The 20,911-nt window shown below is 36.8% G+C and overlaps 1 protein-coding gene and 1 long non-coding RNA gene across 6 annotated transcripts in view; one reads left to right on the plus strand and one right to left on the minus strand.

Moving 5' to 3' along the window:
- Window positions 1–20,911, minus strand: part of LOC127413540 (runt-related transcription factor 3-like) — a 74,579-nt gene that overhangs the window by 25,380 nt on the left and 28,288 nt on the right. For 4 of the 5 annotated variants that reach the window (XM_051650775.1, XM_051650773.1, XM_051650776.1 and 1 more), the window contains 3 exons: window positions 18,466–18,710; window positions 17,562–17,718; window positions 15,521–15,625 (listed from right to left, as the gene is read on the minus strand). In XM_051650775.1, coding sequence (XP_051506735.1) covers window positions 15,521–15,625; window positions 17,562–17,718; window positions 18,466–18,710 — 507 coding nt within the window. Of the gene's footprint in view, window positions 1–15,520; window positions 15,626–17,561; window positions 17,719–18,465; window positions 19,311–20,911 lie in introns of those variants that run through there. The other variant, XM_051650774.1, reaches the window with a different exon arrangement.
- On the plus strand, window positions 675–3,289 carry LOC127413571 (uncharacterized). Its single transcript, XR_007892609.1, has 3 exons — window positions 675–815; window positions 2,103–2,241; window positions 2,836–3,289. It is a non-coding gene; the product is annotated as an uncharacterized LOC127413571 (long non-coding RNA).

A 20,911-nucleotide genomic window follows, 5' to 3' on the forward strand; every position in this document is an offset into this window, starting at 1 on the left:
TTTTCTTAATGCAGTTTTAAAGTCTTCTGTTCAGGCACTAGTGTGGACAGTAACTCTCCTTTGTGTGGACGGTTGTAGGGTCAAACCCCGTGCCTGCCCTGCGTACATTCACCCTGTCTGAATTATTATGGATGAATGAATATTTCATAGGTAAGCGGGCACTTAGACAGGAATGTTGACATTTTGTGAGAATGATATCATAACCACAAGACACACACAGACACACTAATTAGAGTGGATCTCTCTCATACACACACATACACGCACACAGTGTCATGGAGAAATGGTCTGGACACTTTTGTCTTCATTTACTCACCCTCATGTTGTTCCAAACCTGTATGACTTCCTTCTGTGGAACACAAAAGGAGATGTTAGGCAGATGGTTAGCCTCAGTTACCATTCACTTTCGTGCCATCAATTTGCCAAATAAATAAATAAATGGTGACTGAGGCAAATATCTCCTTTTGTGTTCCACGGAAGAAAGAAAGTCATACGGGTTTGGATCATTCTACCACACACTCTTTCGTTTGAATCTGTACTGAGTGTGCAGTGTGCACACAGAGGTCCTCTCAGCACACTTTACGCTCGCTCACACTACTGATCAACTGACAGATACGCCCTGCTTCCTTCCTCTCCTCTCTCTCTTCATTCTCTCTCTCTTTCTCAAATGATGGAAAGAAAGAAACATATGTTCTCTTTTGGATGGACAGAACACAGGGTCTTTTAAAGCAGTCAGAGTGCGTGTGTGCACGTTTGGGCAGGGCTGCAACTCGACGGTCGCTGTGGAAGACCAGACTTGTCCTGGCGGGCACACTGTAAATATTTGTTCGGGTGTCTATAAATGGGGCCGATAGGCACTTGATAACATTGTGAAATTGATCTGGAGTGGAAGTTTTAGACTTAGGGGTCTTAAAATGTGTGTTTGAGAGATAAGAAAGTATTTGCAGTTTGTTAGCCACGGACTGGCTGGACTGCTAAGATCAAACAGATGGTTTTCAATAGATTGAGAGAACAAAAAGTTATTTGTGGAACTTAAATGTTTCTCCCATTTTTGGTTGTAATTGGAACCTTTATTACTCACCCTCATGAACACAAACAGATGTTAGGCAGTATGTCAATCTCAGTCACCATTCACTGTCATTGCATCTTTTTTTTACATTCATTGAAAGTAAATGGTGACTGAGGCTGACATTGTACCTATCATTTAGTTTCAAACCTGTATGACTTTCTTTCTTCCGTGGAACACAAAAGGAGATCTTAGGAAGAATTTCAGCCTCAATCACCATTCCCATTCATTGTACGGAAAAAAGTTGCTATAACAGTGAATGGTGAGTGAGACTAACATCTAACATCTCCTTTCGAGTTCCATGAAAGAAAGAAAGTCATACATTTTGGAACGACATGAGATCAAATTTTTGCATGTCTACATGAACTAGGCTATCCCTTTAAAGTGAGTACGGCTATCTGAAATTGTTCAACAAAGCTCTCAAAACTTTAAGCTCTCTATGCAATGCTCATTCAGTTGACAACCTTTCTATTTTAGTTACTCCAGCATCTTTATTTTTCTTGTCCATGTGAAATAAAATGATTTGATTCGTAAATATCAAATGTGTGAAGTCATTGCTATGAATTTTATGTTACACATTTAAATAATTTCTGACCGTTGCATCAAAGCCAGCTTGTGATAGCATAAAGATGCTGAATCAATACTTGGGGATGTTAAAATATGTTCTCAAAACTTTACGTAAGGACCCAAAAAGAAATGCAGTGATGCATCAAATATTTTAGTGGGCAGGTTATGTAGTAACCCAGTTATGTCAGCTTTCGGTTCAGTAGAAACACAGCTTTGTTCTGAGAGAACCAGCATGAGCTCCAGTACCATTTCGGTCTTTTCCTTCACAGGTGGAGCTGACAGTTGGCGGGAATGAGTATGTGCATGTGTGTGTGTGTTTAAGGAAAGAGCGTTCAGGTGTGGAACCGAGGCCTCAGATGAAAGTGTATTTCCGTAGTAACGAACGCAGAAGACGTTTTCTGCATCTGCTAAGATCACCGCACCTGTCTTTCTTTTTCTATAGCCCTCTTTCTCTCTCTTCTCTTATCAGGCCGTCTTCCTCAGTTTGATGTCATGATGTCAGACCAGTGCATGGCCAATCCCATCAGCCCATGACAGGAAGTGGGTTTGTGCCAGTGAAGTGTACTGTGCTGTATACTGAACAGAGCCTCTATTCAACATCAAGACGTGTGAGTTCACACACATCACTTGCACACTACACCCTGTTCTTGAGATGTTTTAACTTTCTTGCACCCCATATATTCATATTATCTCATATTCAACCATGTGCAGTTGTTTCCTGCAGAAAAATAAAAAAACAGTTTAAACCAGCCTGAGATGGTTTGCTGGTCTTAGCTGGTTTAAGATGCTCCCAGCCTAAATGTGCTGGTTTAGCTAGTCGGCTTAAACTCCAAGTGTCCAAAACTCCTTTAAATCCAACAAAGATCTTCCAGCTTGATCCAACCAAGCTGGGAGACCAGCTAAGATCAGCAAACCTGTTAAAGACGGTTTACGCAAAGGGTTGGTGGTTTGATTCCCATACGAAATGAGATATGAGGGTGAGAAAATTAAGAACGTATGTTAATTTGAAAACATACTATCCCTTTAAGTTTTTTCTTGAGGGATTGTTCCTTTAAGCTAACGGCGCCACTACTATTACTGTTTGCATGAAAGTTGTAAAAACTATTTTATCAACCCTTGACGTGCGGTGATAAATAAAGATTGCCTTCTATTATCTGTGATCCTTGACTCATTCTCTCTTTCTTTCATTTCTACTTCTTTAGGACAAGTTGGAACAGGAGAGATGAAAAGACCCTTCAAAAGCACCCAGATCCATTAGACAATATACGAGTCAGAGGCAGTCACCTCTGCTTTGTGTCCTCGCTGTTTGTGCTGTTATGCCCTCTTTGTTTTTCATGTTCAGGCCTTGTGTAGAAAAAGCAGGAAAGTGGGCGTAACAGTGTACATGTGTGTTGTGGGTTTTTGTGACTTTAATGTGTGCGATGTGAAGATGTATGCGTGTTCGCATGCGTGTTTGTACACACTTGTCAGTGCTACTGTGTGCGTGTGTGCATGCACCTGCATAATGTGTTGTTTGGTGTTTGGTTGGGTTTGGTTGACCTACATTAGTAACACTTTACAATAACGTTCTACAATATACAATATGTTAACATTAGTTAATGCATTGGGTATCATGAACTAATATTCATATTATATATATATATATATATATATATATATATATATATATATATATATACTGTATATATACACTACCAGTCAAAAGTTTTGAAACACTTGACTAAAATGTTTCCCATGATCTTAAAAATCTTTTGATCTGAAGGCGTATGCTTAAATGTTTGAAATTAGTTTTGTAGACAAAAATATAATTGTGCCACCATATTAATTTATTTCATTATAAATCTAAAAATTAATTAAAAAAAAAAGTTTTTGAAATTGATGACTTGGACCAAATAATAAAGAAAAGCAGCCAATAAGTGCCCAACATAGATGGGAACTCCTTCAATACTGTTTAAAAATCATCCCATAGTTCCATTTATGTTATTCCATAGTTTTAATGACTTTACTATTATTCTAAAATGTGAAAATAAATTATAATAAAGAATGAGTAAGTGTTTCAAAACTTTTGACCGGTAGTGTGTGTGTGTATATATATATATATATATATATATATATATATATATATATATATATAATCTCACCAACTAGCTATCAGGGTGCCTCAGGGTTCAGTGCTTGGACCGCTCCTCTTCTCCATATACATGTCATCACTAGGATCCGTCATTCAGCCACATGGTTTTTCCCACTGCTATGCTGATGACACACAACTCTACCACTCATTCCAGCCTGATGATCTGTCGGTAGCGGCCCGGATCTCAGCCTGCCTAGCAGACATTTCGTGTTGGATGAAAGATCACACCTCCAACTCAACCTTGCTAAGACAGAGATGCTCATGCTTCCAGCGAGCCAAGCAATTCATCAAAACTTCACCATTCAGCTAGACTCATCAACGATTACACCATCCAGGACAGCCAGAAATCTTGGAGTTGTGTTTGACGATCAGTTGAACTTCACAGACCACATCACAAGGCCTGCCCGATCGTGCAGATTTGCCTTGTCCAACATTAGGAAGATCAGGCCCTTCCTATTGGAGCATGCTGCACAACTCCTCATCCAAGCTCTTGTACTATCCAGGCTGGACTATTGTAATGTTCTTCTGGCAGGCCTTCCAGCATGTACTGTCAAACCTCTGCAGTTGATCCAGAATGCGGCAACGAGATTGGTCTTCAACGAGTCCAAGTGAGCGCATGTCACTCCTCTCTTAATGAAATTGCACTGGCTGCCAATGGTTGCTTGCGTTAAGTTCAAGGTATTGATGCTTGCTTACAGAACAACCACTAGCTCTGCACCCCACTATCTAAACTCAGTACTTCAGACTTATGTTCCCTCCAGATGCCTGCATTCTGCAGGTGAACGGCGCCTTGTGGTGCCATCTCATAGAACACAAAATCAATGTCCTGGATCTATACATTGACTGTTCCCTGCTGGTGGAATGACCTGCCTAATTCCACCTGAGTGGCTGTGTCTTTAGCCTCTTTCAAAAAACAGCTAAAGACACATCTTTTTCATGAACACCTAACCCATTCACACTAACATACCTTCATGTTCTTTAAAAAAAAAAAAAAGAAAAAAAAACTTTCCTTGTGTACTGCTCTAAGCTATGTGAGACTTGTATTACAGCACTTATTATATTGTTGCCCCTTTTGTTGGATGAATCGCTTCTATTGTTCTCATTTGTAAGTGGCTATATATATATATATATATATATATATATAGTTCATGTTAGTTCACAATGCATTACCTAATGTTAACGTTTATATCAAGAATATTTCAAGAAAGAATAATTTTAGAATCTGATTGTGACTCCTTCAATTGAAATAAAATCGAATTGAGGTTCCTAAAGATTCCCACCCTTACATATATAGTTGTAACTCAAATCATGAAACACTTTTGACCCAGATCATATGACATGCACTTGACTTTCATAAGCGTTAAACGTCATCAAGCAAACATCTAACGTGCCTGTTCTGCACTCAGCTGGTTGCATTCTTCCCTAAAATCTAATGCCTTGGGTTTATAGGACAATAGAGAGAGCGTACTTTGAGTTAAAGAGCGTGATTTAGAAGTGCATTCCTTTGCCAAACTAATGAAATTGAAACGCAACTGAGCTTTTATGTGAGAAATTTCACCTGGCTCTTTAAATGTGTTGCTCTCAGATGAGACTGTCTTTCTGAAGAGTTTATTTGAGATTTTTCTGGAAGATGGAGTGGAAATTACGGAGGACGTTGTCGAAATGACAGAGAAAGGAGCTGAGGTGCTCTGATGAGAACTGCTAGAGGTGTTAAAGGGCAGGAAGAGACCCTTTAAAGAGCGGACACCTACGTGTGTGAGTGACAGGTTTTGATGCAACTGCAGCTTGCAGGAGCGTGAAAAAAATGAAAAGTTTGTCATGCATAATAGGTTATACTCCCCTACCTCACAAACTAAATTCACCTAGCTATTTTCACCTAAATATTAGCTGTTTGAGAAACAAATCTAGTGTTGCTTCAGAGTTTAGGTTCTAATTTTTTAAAAACGAAATAAGTTTTGGCCTTTAAAATCAACATGAAATCAAAAGTGACCCCTTTTACATTCTTAACGTTTTCTTTGTCTTTATAACTGAGATCCTACGAGGAAAGGGAGGGAATTTAATATCTGAAATAGCTTTGTGTTCCCGTGCAATAGTTTTGTGTTCTCTCACATTAAGTTACTAAAGTAACCATAGTTCAGCTATGGTATTTGCAGTAAAATCACAGTAATCACAAAATTTACCATGGTTTTACTACAGTAATACTTTACCATGGTCACTGCAGTTTTACAACAGTGAAACTAAGGTATTTTTTGAAGGGCATGTTTTATTTTGGTAGGTACCACAAATTAACCATGCCGTTTCTATAGAAAAACTGCTGAACTTGTTGTATTTTTTTGACAGAATGACTATTATTGTTATTACTTTAATATTGGTTTTCTGTATTATTATTCTGTATTATGGTTTTATTACAAATATCATGGTTAAAATATATTTACTGTTATAAAACTATGGTAAATGTTGTGGTTACTATGGTTTTACTACAAATACTGTTACTGTTCTGTTACTGTACTGTACAAGTTACTGTAAAAAAACCAAGGGTTATTTCCATAAGGGATGGATAAAGTTATTGCGAGGGAATTCAAAATAATTTTGAGGGAACACAACTATTGTGAGGGAATGCAAACTATTGTGAGAGGAATGCAAAGCTTCTTGTGAACGTACGCAAACTATTGAAAGGGAACTCAAACTATTGTAAGGGTGTGCAAAACTTATTGTGACTGAATGCAAACTATTGCGAGGGAATGCAAAAGTTTTTGTACAAGTTATTTTCGAAGCTTAGCTTTAATAAATGGTCTTTTTGGACTGGGGAGGAAGTTTAGAGTTCTTAAAGTTGCAGAATGTTTTCATACTACAAATGAACTCTTTTATCTAAAAGAGATAAAAAAAATCAAGTAAAATTAAATTCGTCATGATACAGTATTAGGGCTGAAATGATTAGTCGACGTTATCGACAACGTCGACAATAAAAATTGTAGACAAATATTTTCGTTGTCGAATAGTCGTTTGATCTCATTTAACGTAACATGAGATCACATTAATCTCTAATGATGACACAGGAGAGCAGCACTGCACGTTTAATACAACCTTTTAAGTCAGGGCACAAGCTAAATAATCAGTTAAGAGCTAATGATTAATCGTTGCAATAATCGCCAAATAGTAGAATAATCGTTCTAATAATCATTAGATTAATCGATTATCAAAATAAGCATTTGTTGCAGCCCTATACATTATGTCCCATTTCAAATGCTAAAGCACTATCCTCTGACAAAGATAAACCCTCTTTTTCCAACAGCTCTCTGTGTGTGTGTGTGTGTGTGTGTGTGTAAGTGTACAGGTTTAACCTCCACTGTGGGGACCAAATGTCCCCCAAGGATAGTAAAACCTGAGATCACCTACATTGTGGGTCCAGCCAGCGGTCCCCATGAGGGAATGGCTTATTAAACATACAAAACGATGTTTTTTTGAAAATGTAAAAATGCAAAAAGGTTTCTGTGAGGGTTAGGTTTAGGGGTAGGGTTTGGGGATAGAAATTATCATTAGATCTGTATAAAATCCATAGAAGTCTATGGAAAGTCCCCACAATGATATAAAACAAAACATGTGGGTGTGTGTGTGTGTGTGTGTGTGTGTGTGTGTGCGTGTGTTACTGGAAGCCTGGGCACATCTCGCTTCTTCAATTAGGCTATTTGCAGAATTTTCCTCACTATTAAAAATGGCAGAAAAATAAACATGATTCACTACAATATTCCCGTAACACTCCTCCCTCCCCTGTCTCTGTCTCTCTCTCTGTCTGTCTCTCCTACTCAACATCTCTCAGACTTTTATCATGGACTGTGAGGTGGGCTTATTATGCGACTTTATTAAATTAGTCTTTAAAGCTGCTAATGGTGTCTACAGGGTGAAAGAATAAACAAGAAAATTCTCAAACACAAGGTGGGCTTGTCCTGCAGAGGAAAATAAACTGGGAACAGAGACAAGACAGAAGGAAAGAGACATTGTGTGTGTGTGTGTGTGTGTGTGTGTGTGTATTTGTATGGGGTGTATGTTAGGAACCTTTCTAGAGTTGTGAAGATACCCCACGACTCTCTTGTCGGCCTTTGTTGTGTTGATCCCTCAAAGAAAAGAAAATATGACCTGGAGGTGAATATAATTAGAGGATTGTGTCATCCTTTATGTCTTCAAAGATAATTTTTGTCATATGCTAAGCTTTCACTCTGGGACCAGCAAAGATTCATTACTCTATGCAGTGTTGGGGAGTAACTTGCTAAAAGTAGCGACACTACTACTTACTTGATTACCACAAAAAATAATTTCAACACATCCTATTTTATTTAAAAAGAAAACAATAATAATAAAAAAAGCAAAAATTGCAGTTAGTGTATAAGGTGCTTACAGCAAGTGGAAGAACAAAGTATAACCTAGCCCAAAGTGTAAATTTAATCAGTTTTTTTTTAATTATTTTTATTTTCTCTCTTATTTTAAATATAAAGTTTATTCATTAAAACACCCTCATTGTTTCTGCGCCAGACAAATGCAGCTTTGATTAAATTATAACTTGTAATATAAAAGCAGTTATATACTTAGAAAGATTAAATGGATGGTTTACCCCAAAATGAAATTCTCTCATTATTTACTCATCCACTGATATCCCAGACTTTCTTCACCAGAACACATTTTAAGAAAATTTGAAAGAGGGTGGAGATCATGTGGTTTCTCGTATAACATATTACCGTTGCCATGATACGGGCGTAATCTCACGTTCTCCTCTCTGTTGAGACATCCAGAATAAGCACGATTGTGAATAAAAAAAACAGATGGATACAGATATAAAAAAAAAAAAAAAAAAGCTACTGTACAGCATTCCTCCTCATTTGTAAACAGCGCTGCTCTTCCGGCTGTGACTCACGTGTGTCAGTTCTCGTGTGTTTCAAATGCCAATGCGATTATGTCACGCGCATACCGCTTCTGACTGGAAGCATGATTTAGAGTTAAAAAAAGTACTTAAATATTGATCTTTTTCGCACCAAAAACGACCGTGCCGCTTTAGAAGACATTGATTTAACAGCTGGAGTCGTATGGATGACGTTTATGCTGATTGTCTGTGATTTCTGGACCTTCAAAAATCTGATCCATCCACTTGTGTTTTAAGGACCTACTGAGCTGAGATACTTTTCTATTTTTCTTCAAATGTGTAAATAATGAGAGAATTTTCATTTTTTTGGTGAACTATCCCTTTAAGTGCTATTAAATAGCTTTAATGTAGTTAGGTGTATTTTGTTAGTAGCTTGAAAACTACTTTTTAAAATGGGTAGCTAGACTGTAGTTTAATTCATTTAAATTACGAGTAGGTAGCTTGTAGTGTGGCAAGCAACAGTTTCAAACTAGCTTCTTCAACACTAGTTCTGTGCATGCTAATGCAGCAATGCACGGATCCAATGGCTAAATCATGCATGCATGACTGTGTGTGTCTCTGTGTGTGTGCTTATGTGTGTTTTCGGTGTAATGAATCGTCTGTTCATTTTCAAACGCATTCCATCCATTTGACGTCTGATTTTTGCTCCATTCATATTTAGGAGCGTCAACAGTGACGAAAGCTGCCTTAGTGACTGCTCGCCGCTAGCTATGCACACCCGCGTTGCTTTGAAGAAACAGATAGTAGAACCACTGTTAATAACATTAGCGTGATAACACCATTACAAATCTGCAGAACCCACACACACTACTGAGTTATTCTGCCATCCCATCGGTATGAAAAATCTCAGTAGAGATCTCTTTAATGTCTCAAATGTTTCTCCTTGACAGCAATAAAATTAAATGGAGAGCAAATGGAGAGTTGTCCTACTTCTCAGATTTAACTCCTGAGAGAAAGATCCCAGTAATCTCACATGTGTCTACTCTAGAGTTTTAGAAGAGATCTCAACAATGTCTCAAACGGTGTTCAGATTTGCTTATCTTCCTCTGTGACTGGCTGGGGCAAATTTCTGATCATCCATTAGGAATCCTAATCCTAAATGTGGGCTCATATGTGAATGTCACATTTCGAAACTAATTGTTTCTGCAGCTCAGTTTCAATGATCATTTTGGACTGGGGAGGACGTTTTAAGTTCTGAACGATACAGTATGATTTCATAGTACAATCAACTCTTTTATTGCAAAATAAGACTTCTCTGAAGCGATCAGGCTTTACTTTATGGTGACAAATCTAGTTTACAAGAGCATTTTACCAGTACTTTCATTCTGCAATATGTGGAATGGTCTGAATTTTGTGAAAACCATTTAAAAGAGACTGTTGCTGTCTAATGCAACATCTGTCAGTTAACTTTCATGTGTTTATGGACAGATCTTGACCATGGTAGACGTGTATACATATTGCTGTAATTAGCAACAGTCCCAAATGCATTATCCAAGTATTCATATCTTTGGGTGTGGTATGCATTATTTACAGGATGACACACCTGGCAGGTGTTTTACAGACACAAACACAAGAGCATGCATGCACACTCCTTTATTTGCCGAAAAGAACGAGTGATATGTGTGGAAAAATAACATAGCAAATGATATTTTAAGATTTACTTACTCTACAAGCTGTGTGCCAAAATGCAAATATGGCCAAACCCTAAAACCCTGACTCCAGTAAACTCTCCACTAATTTTTTCCCGTATTATTTTCTCATTCGAACCAGCTTTGATGTAATGGTCAGAAGTTTTTAAAATATATAACAAATAAAATGTATAGACAATCAATCCACATATATGACATATGTAAATAAAAAAAGACTGATTTCAGATTGACTGGGAAAATAAAGAAATAGAATAGAATAGAATAGAATAGAATAGAATAGAATAGAACAGACTTTCAGATTTGGCGCTTGAAGTATAGACAGATTTATTTATTATAAGGGAAGCGATCTAGTTTCTACTAACTTTTGTTCAATTCTGTTTTTTGTGCGTTCTTCTCTTTTTGGCCTGTGATGTATAGTTCTGCATGTTGTGTGTCATTTTGTGATTGCGTGTGTATGTGTGGGGTCCTGTCCATCAGGTTTATCAACTCTGTAGGTAAACATTAATGAGATATTATTTCACTGGCAGCACTATCAAAGTATCGCTTGCACACCCCGTAATAACACACGCACACAAGCACACACATAGCCTCAGACAACCCATGCCTGGGGGAGGAAAGGGTGTGGTTTTTCATTTGAAATAAGCCATCAACACAACATTTCTAAGAAAAGAAGGATACACACACACACACACCAGCTCGCATTCACACACAAACAGCAAATGAACAACGCAATGAATTCATTAGACACTAATTTGTCTTTGTGGCAAACACATTAGCATATTAGTATTCAGTGTAAGATTCACACTGACAGAGATTTTGCAGTGACAAAGCGACTTGAAGTAGTTTATTTTCAACGAGAGTTTGTGGTTTCTGCCGTCATAATGACAGCGACCAGCAAATCGCAACCAAGCGACCTGCAATATAATTTTATGCAAATGAGCAGTGACGCAATGTGGCGAACACCAGTTGGAGTGCAGATAGCAATCCGCCACCTGATAATGTACACATCCACACTAATTGGTTGAAAACTCTGTTTTCAGTTTCCTAACGTTATCTTCTTGCGATAATGGAGAGCGTTTTCGAAACACTGTTTTTGTATTTATTTTTTTTGCCGGATGGAAACGCTGTTCCAGTGTGGATGAGAGGTGTAAACGTAGAAAAATTAACGTTTTTTCAAATGAAAACACATTAATGTGGATGTGGCCACAGTTGAATCGCTGTCAGTGAGAACAGGACTTAATGAGGGTTCACAATACACTTTGTTTTCAATTCACTTCCATGCATCCGCATGCGGAAAATCAGTTTATTTCAGTCAGAAAAGTCAGGTTTCGTTGAACTTGGACCTGCGAATTCATATAGCTAAAAGATGTCTGATTAATTTAAGTCACAAATTGACCTCTTTGCTCAATACAAACTTCAAAACTACATGGTTTGCAGTGTTAATTTTTTTGCAACTATTTATTAAAAACAAAAGTCTTTAGTTATGACATACAGTACTATGCAAAAGTCTAAGGCACATAAGATGTTTCACAAAAACATTTGTCTTAAGATGGTTATTTATATCTTCAGCTTTAGTGTGTCAATAGGAAATATAAACGTTAGACTCCCAATCATTACTTTTGCAAATAGAATTGATTAGAATAGAAGAACAGGGAGCCCTGCAACAGATGTCATGGCCACCACAAAGCTCCCCACTGAACATCGAGTCAGTCTGAGATTACATAAAGAGACAGAAGCAACTGAGTCAGCCTAAATAGATAAAAGAACTGTAGTGAATTCTCCAAGAAGCTTGGAACATCCTATCTGCCAACGACTAAGAATAACTGTGTCCAGGTGTACCTAGGAGAATTGGTGCTGTTTTAAAGGCAAAGGTGGTCACACCAAATATTGATTTAGCTTTTTTATGTTTACTGGATTTTGTATGACATTAAGTGATAAATGAAAACGATTTATGTCATTATATTTGAAGACATTCTCACTATGCAACATTTTTTACAAGTGCCTAAAACTTTTACACAGTACTGTAAAATCCTGTTGCCCATATTAGTTGCGGGTGGTCCGAAGCCATTTCACAATCTCAAAGCCTAGTGTGACCACACCTTAACCGTGTGTAACCACACACTCACACGCACAAACACACACAATTTGCCGCTATCTGAAGCACCTGTTCATTAGTGATAGATGAGTGAACATGAGCCACAGGTCATGCTATGTGATCTGCCCTATGTGAAACAGTACTATAGAGTCATTACCAGACGCTGACGGAATATGCAGAATTCTTTTGCATTATCTACACTGATGTTGGAAAAAGATCTGCAAAATTCTGTGCAGTGGATTAAAACAAGGTTAAATGGGTTAAATGGATCAGTGAGAACTACATTATATGCTGAAATCATTATTAAATAAGTCAAAATATGTAACATGAAAAGGGTGGAAATGTGTAGAATGACTGGGTATTGATACAGATTTCCCAATTCGATTTGATTCTGATTCACAAGCTCTCGATTCGATTCGATGTAGATTCAATATCGATTAATTTGGGTATATTTCAGTTATAATGTCCCTTTTGCTTAAATATAACAGAAATTCTCTCCCAATAAATACTGTTAAGTATACAGGGGACATTCTAACTAGGTACATTATGAAAATATTAATTTAATAATGATATTTTATTCGTTTTTCACAATTTTGGTCACATTTTGACTTTTTAAAAGTGAATAAATCCATATATTCAATCAATAAATAAAATATTATATTATGTTTATTGTTTAATTGCATAATTTATACTATTTACAAGCATTTACACTGATTTAATGAACACGGCCAAAACGGATACTGTCTCTTTAACAAAGCTGGCATTTCTGTAAAGAGTGTCTGTAGATGAGCGCATGTTAATGAGAGAGGACTTGAATGGCTTATCATATCTGTGCTATGGATGATCAGAATTAAATCTTTCTTTTTTGTTGTTTTTGATAAACACTGACTACGTGGATCTTGTCTTTGGACATACTATGGAACAACTTTAACTCTCAACACACAGAAAGCATCTTGCTGATGAATACTTCACCAATATACAACACAATTACTGGTGAGTGAAATGTAAACATTTAATAACAAGTTGCCAAATATATACACTTTAGTCGCATAGTGCGCAAATTTGGTTGCAAATGCGAATGATTTCCTCTCATTGTATTGGAGAGTTGTGCATAGAGTAAAAGATCGATCTTGGGATTTAGGAATCGATATTGAGATGATTCAAATGAAGATTGCGATGCATCAGAAAATCGATATTTTTACCCACCCCTACGGGCGTTCAAATTCTGCGGAGCTTTTTGCAGAGTTATGCAGGCTTAATCATCTGGTCTTCAGGTAATTTATAGTGGATGAATGAAATCAGTTCCTCTCAAGTTCCTCTCAAATTGGTAAAACATTTGTAACCACAGGTGTCGTTCATAAAAATGTACTTTCTTTAAAATAAATGCCACTTGCCATTATTTAATATTTTGAATTTAATTTATATTTTAATTATTATTAATAATTATTTATGAATATAATAATTTAAACAATTATTTAATAACTATGTATATACTATTAAAATAATAACTTAATAATAATTTTTATATATTAATATATTTAATACAAATACATATATATATATATATATATATATATATATATATATATATATATATATATATATATATATATATATATTTCATATAAATGTTAATATTAATATTATAATTTAATTATTTATTATTCTAATAAATTTTTAAACAAATGCTGTTATCCAATGCAATAACATTCAACATTTTTAAGTGTGCTTTAAGTGTCCAAATACTTTTTTGAGGGCCGCTCAACATACAGATTTGACATTACAACAATAAATCTCTCTCCAAAATAAACAGCAGCTATGGCTTCCTTTTTATCTCTCTCTCTCTCTCTCTCTGTTCTCTTCTGGCTGTGGTCAAACATTGCATTAGTGTTATGGATCTGTACCCCTAGCAGGTGTTCAGTGCTGTGTTAATTCAGTGGGCTCTAATGCGGTCAGGCACTGCTGACCCCGTCAGCCAGAGAGAGTGCCCACTTTCATTGAACTCTCCATGTTTGTGGCTCGGGGACGCACCCTCTCTCTCATACGCCTGACCCGGCTTAATAACACACCACAACTGACATCTGAGGTTGGCAACCATTGAGACCACGAAGGACTGTTCGCTGTTTAATAACACACACTGCAGTGCAGGTGTGTATACACCCGAACACACTCGAACACCAGAAGACATTGAAACTGACACTTAATCAAATACATTGTATATTTTGGGAACACACACACACACATATTGTGACTCAATTCCCTGGTATCATCTGCGGATGATTCATAGGTCTTTAAAAGACACCGTTGTTCTGAAAATAATTCAAATACTCTGTGCTCATGTCCAAATGTTCTTCATCTAATGGCACATAACAATATCAAAACCATTACACGTGTGCACCGATATAGCTACAGTATTGAGCAGAGAATGTACTTGAACTTTAGCAGTTTATTATACAATACTTAGCCTACCGACTCTAACACAGAAAGAAAAACTCCAGGAACCAATAGATTATCTAATGTGTTTTACTTGGCACACGTTCCAAAGACTTCTCAGCATGTTATTTGCTGGAGTAAAGAACATGTATTAAGCTGCATCTCGTATCATCTCCACAAATACCTTTCCCTTCCTGCACCACTACAGCGACATATCAAAAGAAATTATATATTCCTTAATTTGAGAAACACTGTAAATAAAGACATGGTGCCATGAAAAAAATACAAAGACAATAAATACAAATAGACAACATGTCTTCCTAATGCTCATCTTGGCTGGTTGCAAAAACAAACCTACAGCACAGCCAATGCAGTTCAGTCATGAATGAATGACTCTTATGAGCCTGTTCTTTTGATGAATCAGCCAAAAAGGCTCATAAACTCACAAGTTATTAATTTGAATCAGAGGACTATAGCAAACACTACCATTAGCTATTACAAGCAAACACTGTTTCTGTTCAGCCACAAGCAGAAAATTGTCATGCAAAGATGAGGATACCAAACAAGATATGCATGTTATTTTTCTTAGTTCTTTTCATTCTTTTCCGTCATACATCTCTGTCATAACTCTCTTTGATAGTCTTACAGGGGAATTCTGGGTACTCACGCCTTGGCTCCCGGGGTCCATCTACGGTGACTTTAATAGCGCGGTGGTATGTGGCGACCTGGGGTGGTCCAGTAAATACAGTGATGGTCAGGGTAAAGCTCTTTCCTGGAGGACAACAAAAAGACACATGAAATACAATGTTGTCATCACTTGGCTGCATGGAGTCCAAAAAGTTTGAAACCACAATGAAAATCTTGGATTTTTTTTTTTTTTTTTTAAACATGGAAATAAAGCTTTCAAAATGATTCTGACAAAGCAAATAAAAGTTGTGACATAAAATGAAGAAGAAATATCTAAAATTCTGCACTATTTCTAGGTAACTAATTATTGTAAATGTAAGCAAATTTGTGACACTGACAATGTTAACTCCTACAAAAGGTCAGATGTCCACTGAGCTTCCGTTGAAGCATACAAGATGCTCTTTTGGAACATTCCCAAATCATGCTGGAATAACATGGATCATCAGGTTTTGCACAAACTTGTGTATGCTGTCATCCCAAATACTAATATATTCTGAAATTTATGTCCATTTTTTCAATTCAGCATTTCACTCAAATTGTTATGCTTATGATACAGTATAATTTGTACATGAAAACTGTAATTATGAATGAAAATGCAAAATAGTCACAGTTTTGGAGCCCAGAGAGAGCTTAGCAGGTAAACGTTTACGATAAAAATCATTTAGGGTTTAAATAAAATGTGCAGTCATTATTTTTAGCAATGTTTCCATGGAAAAAAAAATAAAAAATACAAAAATGGTCAAAGTGGATTTTATTCAAATGGCATTTGCACTTAACTGTGATTTTACTGCATTCTGTGGAAATCATGATCAGAAAGTGGTGTACAGGACCATCATATTTAGGTTTTGCCTTCATGAGGCCAAGAAAAATAACTACATTATATAAGGTAGCCTCCCAGAAATCCCCGCAGGTAAAGGCAGAAACTCCCTTGAGCTGCATAAAAGATTCATGCACAATCGCACTGTCACATACAGCTGGGATAAATGAATGAGTTTACTCTGAAAAGAGACAGCACTGCTGCTTTGATGCGCTTTGAAATGCGTTTATGATGTGGATTAGTCAGACAATGTGTTCCAGATTGTTCCCGGGACTCCGCTGTGTGTGTGTGTGTGTGTGTGCGTGTGTGTGATCTCTAAAAGCAATGAAGTGGCGCTTTGAGGGGGAGAATGCTGTGGCTTGTATGAGGGGTACAAGGATGGGGTAATTGTCTGCAGAAATGAAAGGTACTTTTAATTCGCACACTGCAGCGCTTTCCACTCACCCGTCTGCAACTATTTAAAGTGTAACATTTACAGGAAAAATGTGAGCGCGAGGAGCGGGGCCAAGAGGAAAAGGACGGAAAGAAGGAACGCTTGTGAAAGAATGCGAGCTATGTGAGAGGTAGGGTGTTTTTAGGTGTGTAAACAAGAGCGGTTTTTAAAGCCCAAATCGTTTATAAAAAAATTGCTGTGGAGATATTATTTCTCTGGAAAAGTAACTGAAGCATGCTATTTCTCTTTTTTTATTTATACAGAAAAACATTGTTTTTTTCTCTCTCCACTGTGCACTACTTTATCCTACTTCTTTATTAAATATGAATGAAGTTGAAATGCATAACAATTTGCAGATTTCAGGCAAAGTTCTGTTGTACATTCAATGTGTTGATGAATTCCATATGCATGCATGCACCACAGACAGACAGATAGACAGATAGACAGACAGACAGACAGACAGACAGACAGACAGATAGACAGATAGATAGATAGACAGACAGACAGACAGACAGACAGACAGATAGATAGATAGATAGATAGATAGATAGATAGATAGATAGAAAGATAGAAAGATAGATAGATAGATACATAGATAGATACATAGATAGATAGATAGATAGATAGATAGATAGACAGACAGACAGACAGACAGACAGACAGACAGATAGATAGATAGATAGATACATAGATAGATACATAGAAAGATAGAAAGATAGATAGATAGATACATAGATAGATACATAGATAGATAGATAGATAGATAGATACCTCTGCCGCTCCTGCCAACGAAGCGCAGGTCGTTGAATCGCGCCACCTGGTTCTTCATGACGGCAGACGCGTTTCTCAGTTCCGCGGAATAATTCTCATCATTTCCCGCCATCACCGTCACCAGAGTCCCGTCAGGAACATCACCCAGAGCCACAACCTAACAATACACAAAACCCCGTAAACTCCATCAAACCTCACACAGATCACCGAATAAACAACAGCACTTTAAAGCTTTCATACAGGCTAACAAATAGTCAATTTACAATATCAAAGAAAAACACGACAGAGATGCACACTATGACCATTATGTATAGCGGTTAATATTTACAGCTTATTATTATATTAATATATGTTTTTAAAACTCTGTGCGAGTGCATCTATAATACATAAATAGATATTTTATTTAAATTAAGATTGCTATAATTGCTTTAAATAAGCTTTAAGAATTAATTTAATATATTTACTTATCGCAAATAAAAAACTAATATTATTCAAATAAATTAACAACAACAACAATAATCATTAATAATGTTTGTTGTTGGTATAATTATAGTATAAGACTGAAGAGCCTATAAAAAATAAATAATAATAATAATAATAATGAAGAAGGACCATGCAATGTCTCATATCTGTCAGATAAAGCAAAATCGTTCTGAACTTGTCTTTTACGTGAACAGTATTTTGTTTTCACTGTTCATAATAACAGTCAGAAGTACTGCATGATGTTTTGCGAGATCTAGATAAAATCTTTAAGTGTGATCAGGCTTTGACTAACGCAATGAAGCTACTGATGCAATGAAACTTCGATGCAATAAAACGGATAAAAATGCATTGGATGCATAAAGTGAATGATTCACAGCCAGGATAGAAATAGGTGGGGAAAAAAAGTGCCAAAACCTTTTACCTTGAAAGCCACGGGCAGAGTTTTGTTGCACCTCCAGTGTGACGGCAGGACCGAGCAAAGAAAGTTCGGGCTGTCCGTGCGCACCAGCTCTCCGGCGTGATCCGCCAGCACGTCCACCACGGAGCGGGTCTCCAATTGCCGTCCGGTTCTCAGCGGACCCGGTGCGCTCATACTCGGGCTCTCGCTCACTTTGGCGCACGGGAAAGAGGCGGAGGGCGGCGTGAACCGTCTGCTCGTGGTCGGGTCTACGGGAATATGCATCACAACAGATTTACAAATGAGCCCCTCTTTAAGAGTTCTGAAAAGTCTGCGGGAAACGCTCGTGACCGTTTATTTTGCGTCTCAGTCTCTGATAACAGCAACGCGCGCAGGATGCAGAAAGTTAAAGTGCGCTTGACTTTCCAACAGACTTTAGCAAAAACCAAGAAACCGCAAACTCACAAACTCACACACACCTCTGTCCTTCTGCACATGCAAATATAGCCTATGTGCACACACGCGCACACATGCACAAGATGTACCACAAAGCGGATATAAAGTATCAAACTCTGCTTTTCAGAGCCTAATATTAACAATAATTTCAAACACGCCTGTTAAACGCATTTATTCCAGAGTGTGAATTGCAGGTGTGATCCTGGTCGTCAGTTTTAACAGAGCGCCTCTTTCAGTCTCTGACAATAAAGTCCACACAAATGAATTCCAAAGTTTCAGGAGAGTTTCTGCAGTAAAGTCCCGCTAAGTTGTAAAATTGTCGTCTCCAACTGGTTATTCACTCGTCAAAGTGAGTAAAATCTCAAAAAAGCGGATGAGGTGTCGGACAGTGACAACCGCGTGAATACAATCGCTGCGCTCTGCGCTATACAGACGAGCGTTATTTACTCAACTCATTATAGCCTTGAGTGCGCTGAGCGCTCCACCAATCAGCGCCCGGGGCCGGGTTTAATCGACCAATCAGCGAACAGGGCTGAGTGTAACCCACACTTCAGACGCGCCGAAGCAAAACTGAAAGCTCCACTGTTATCAGCGATCTAGGTTACTTCTTGAACGATGAATACATATTTGAGTCCTCTTCTCACAAAATAGATAATAGTAAAAATGTTGATGTTTTGGCACATAACTGATGAACTTGAGTTTGTCAAGTGTAGCCTTTAAATTCACAGACAAGAGATATTAAAATAATGTAAAAAAATTAATCACGGCTCCACGTGCCAGTTCCATCTATATATTAATTATATTATATTATTTTTGTAAATATTTTTTTTCCTCTTGGATAATTTATTAATGAATCCAAGCACTGTTAATAACAATTGTTGCAGCAATAAAATCAAGAAACGTAAAAACAATAGCAATAGAAATAATTTAAACATAACATTGAAACAAGTCTGTAACAGACTATTTTATTTTATTTTATTTTTTTTGTCCTGAAAAAACAAAACACATCTTAAAGTGAAATGTCTAATAACTAATGGTTGCATAATTGTTCCATCAAAACAGAAAAACAATAATTATGATAACTGATTTGATAAGGGAATGATCCTGGTTATTAATTAGAATCTAATGAGTTCACACTATCACCACTAGCAGGCGCATTTGTCATTTATTAACATCAGTGAGAGAGAGAGAGAGAGAGAGAGAGAGAGAGAGAGAGAGAGAGAGAGAGAGAGAGAGAGAGAGAGAGAGAGAGAGAGAGAACATTTGATTAATTTGAATGAATTCATTCTTTTCTATGCAGTTTATCAGTTTCTCTTTGGTTGGTTATTCGTGATGCAGAAAATGTTCTTATCTGCTTTAGAACAAAAGCTAGCAACATAAACAAACCAATTAAATTAATGAATTAGGTTAATTACAAGCGCTAAACCGTTCAACACTGTGTTCATTCAAAAAGGTAATTTGCGCTGAGAGAGTGATAAAAGCTGATGTCCCCTACGCATGCGTAACTGTTAAAAAAGTGTTAAAACCAGAAATCAACAGAACATTACATTACTATTACTATGTATTAGTGTGCAAAGACAATGAAAAAAATTAAAAGCGTTTAAATACTGTATAGACCAATTTGAAATAGGCTTAGCCTTTTCCCTCGTTGCTTTTCTATGAATCGTAACACAATTCTACGCAATAATAATAATAATAATAATAATAATAATAATAATAATAATAATAATAATAATATAGTCTATATATTATTTCAGATTTTATTTATTTGATCATTTAGGTTATCTAACATTTTATATTGCATTTTAAATTCATCATAGCCTATTATTTATTACAACGTAATAAATTATGCCAACAGAAATGTCTGTACCCTAATTTTAAAAGGAGATTCATGTGTTAAATTAATTCTGCTTTTATTCGTTTTTCAATTAAGTCATTCTGACGGAGAGAGGGATTATGTGCTTATATGTGTGTGAGCCTTCGCCTATAGCCTGTATGTGGAGTGGGCTTGAGG

Source organism: Myxocyprinus asiaticus, chromosome 23 (assembly GCF_019703515.2).
Source record: "Myxocyprinus asiaticus isolate MX2 ecotype Aquarium Trade chromosome 23, UBuf_Myxa_2, whole genome shotgun sequence".
Classification (NCBI taxonomy): domain Eukaryota; kingdom Metazoa; phylum Chordata; class Actinopteri; order Cypriniformes; family Catostomidae; genus Myxocyprinus; species Myxocyprinus asiaticus.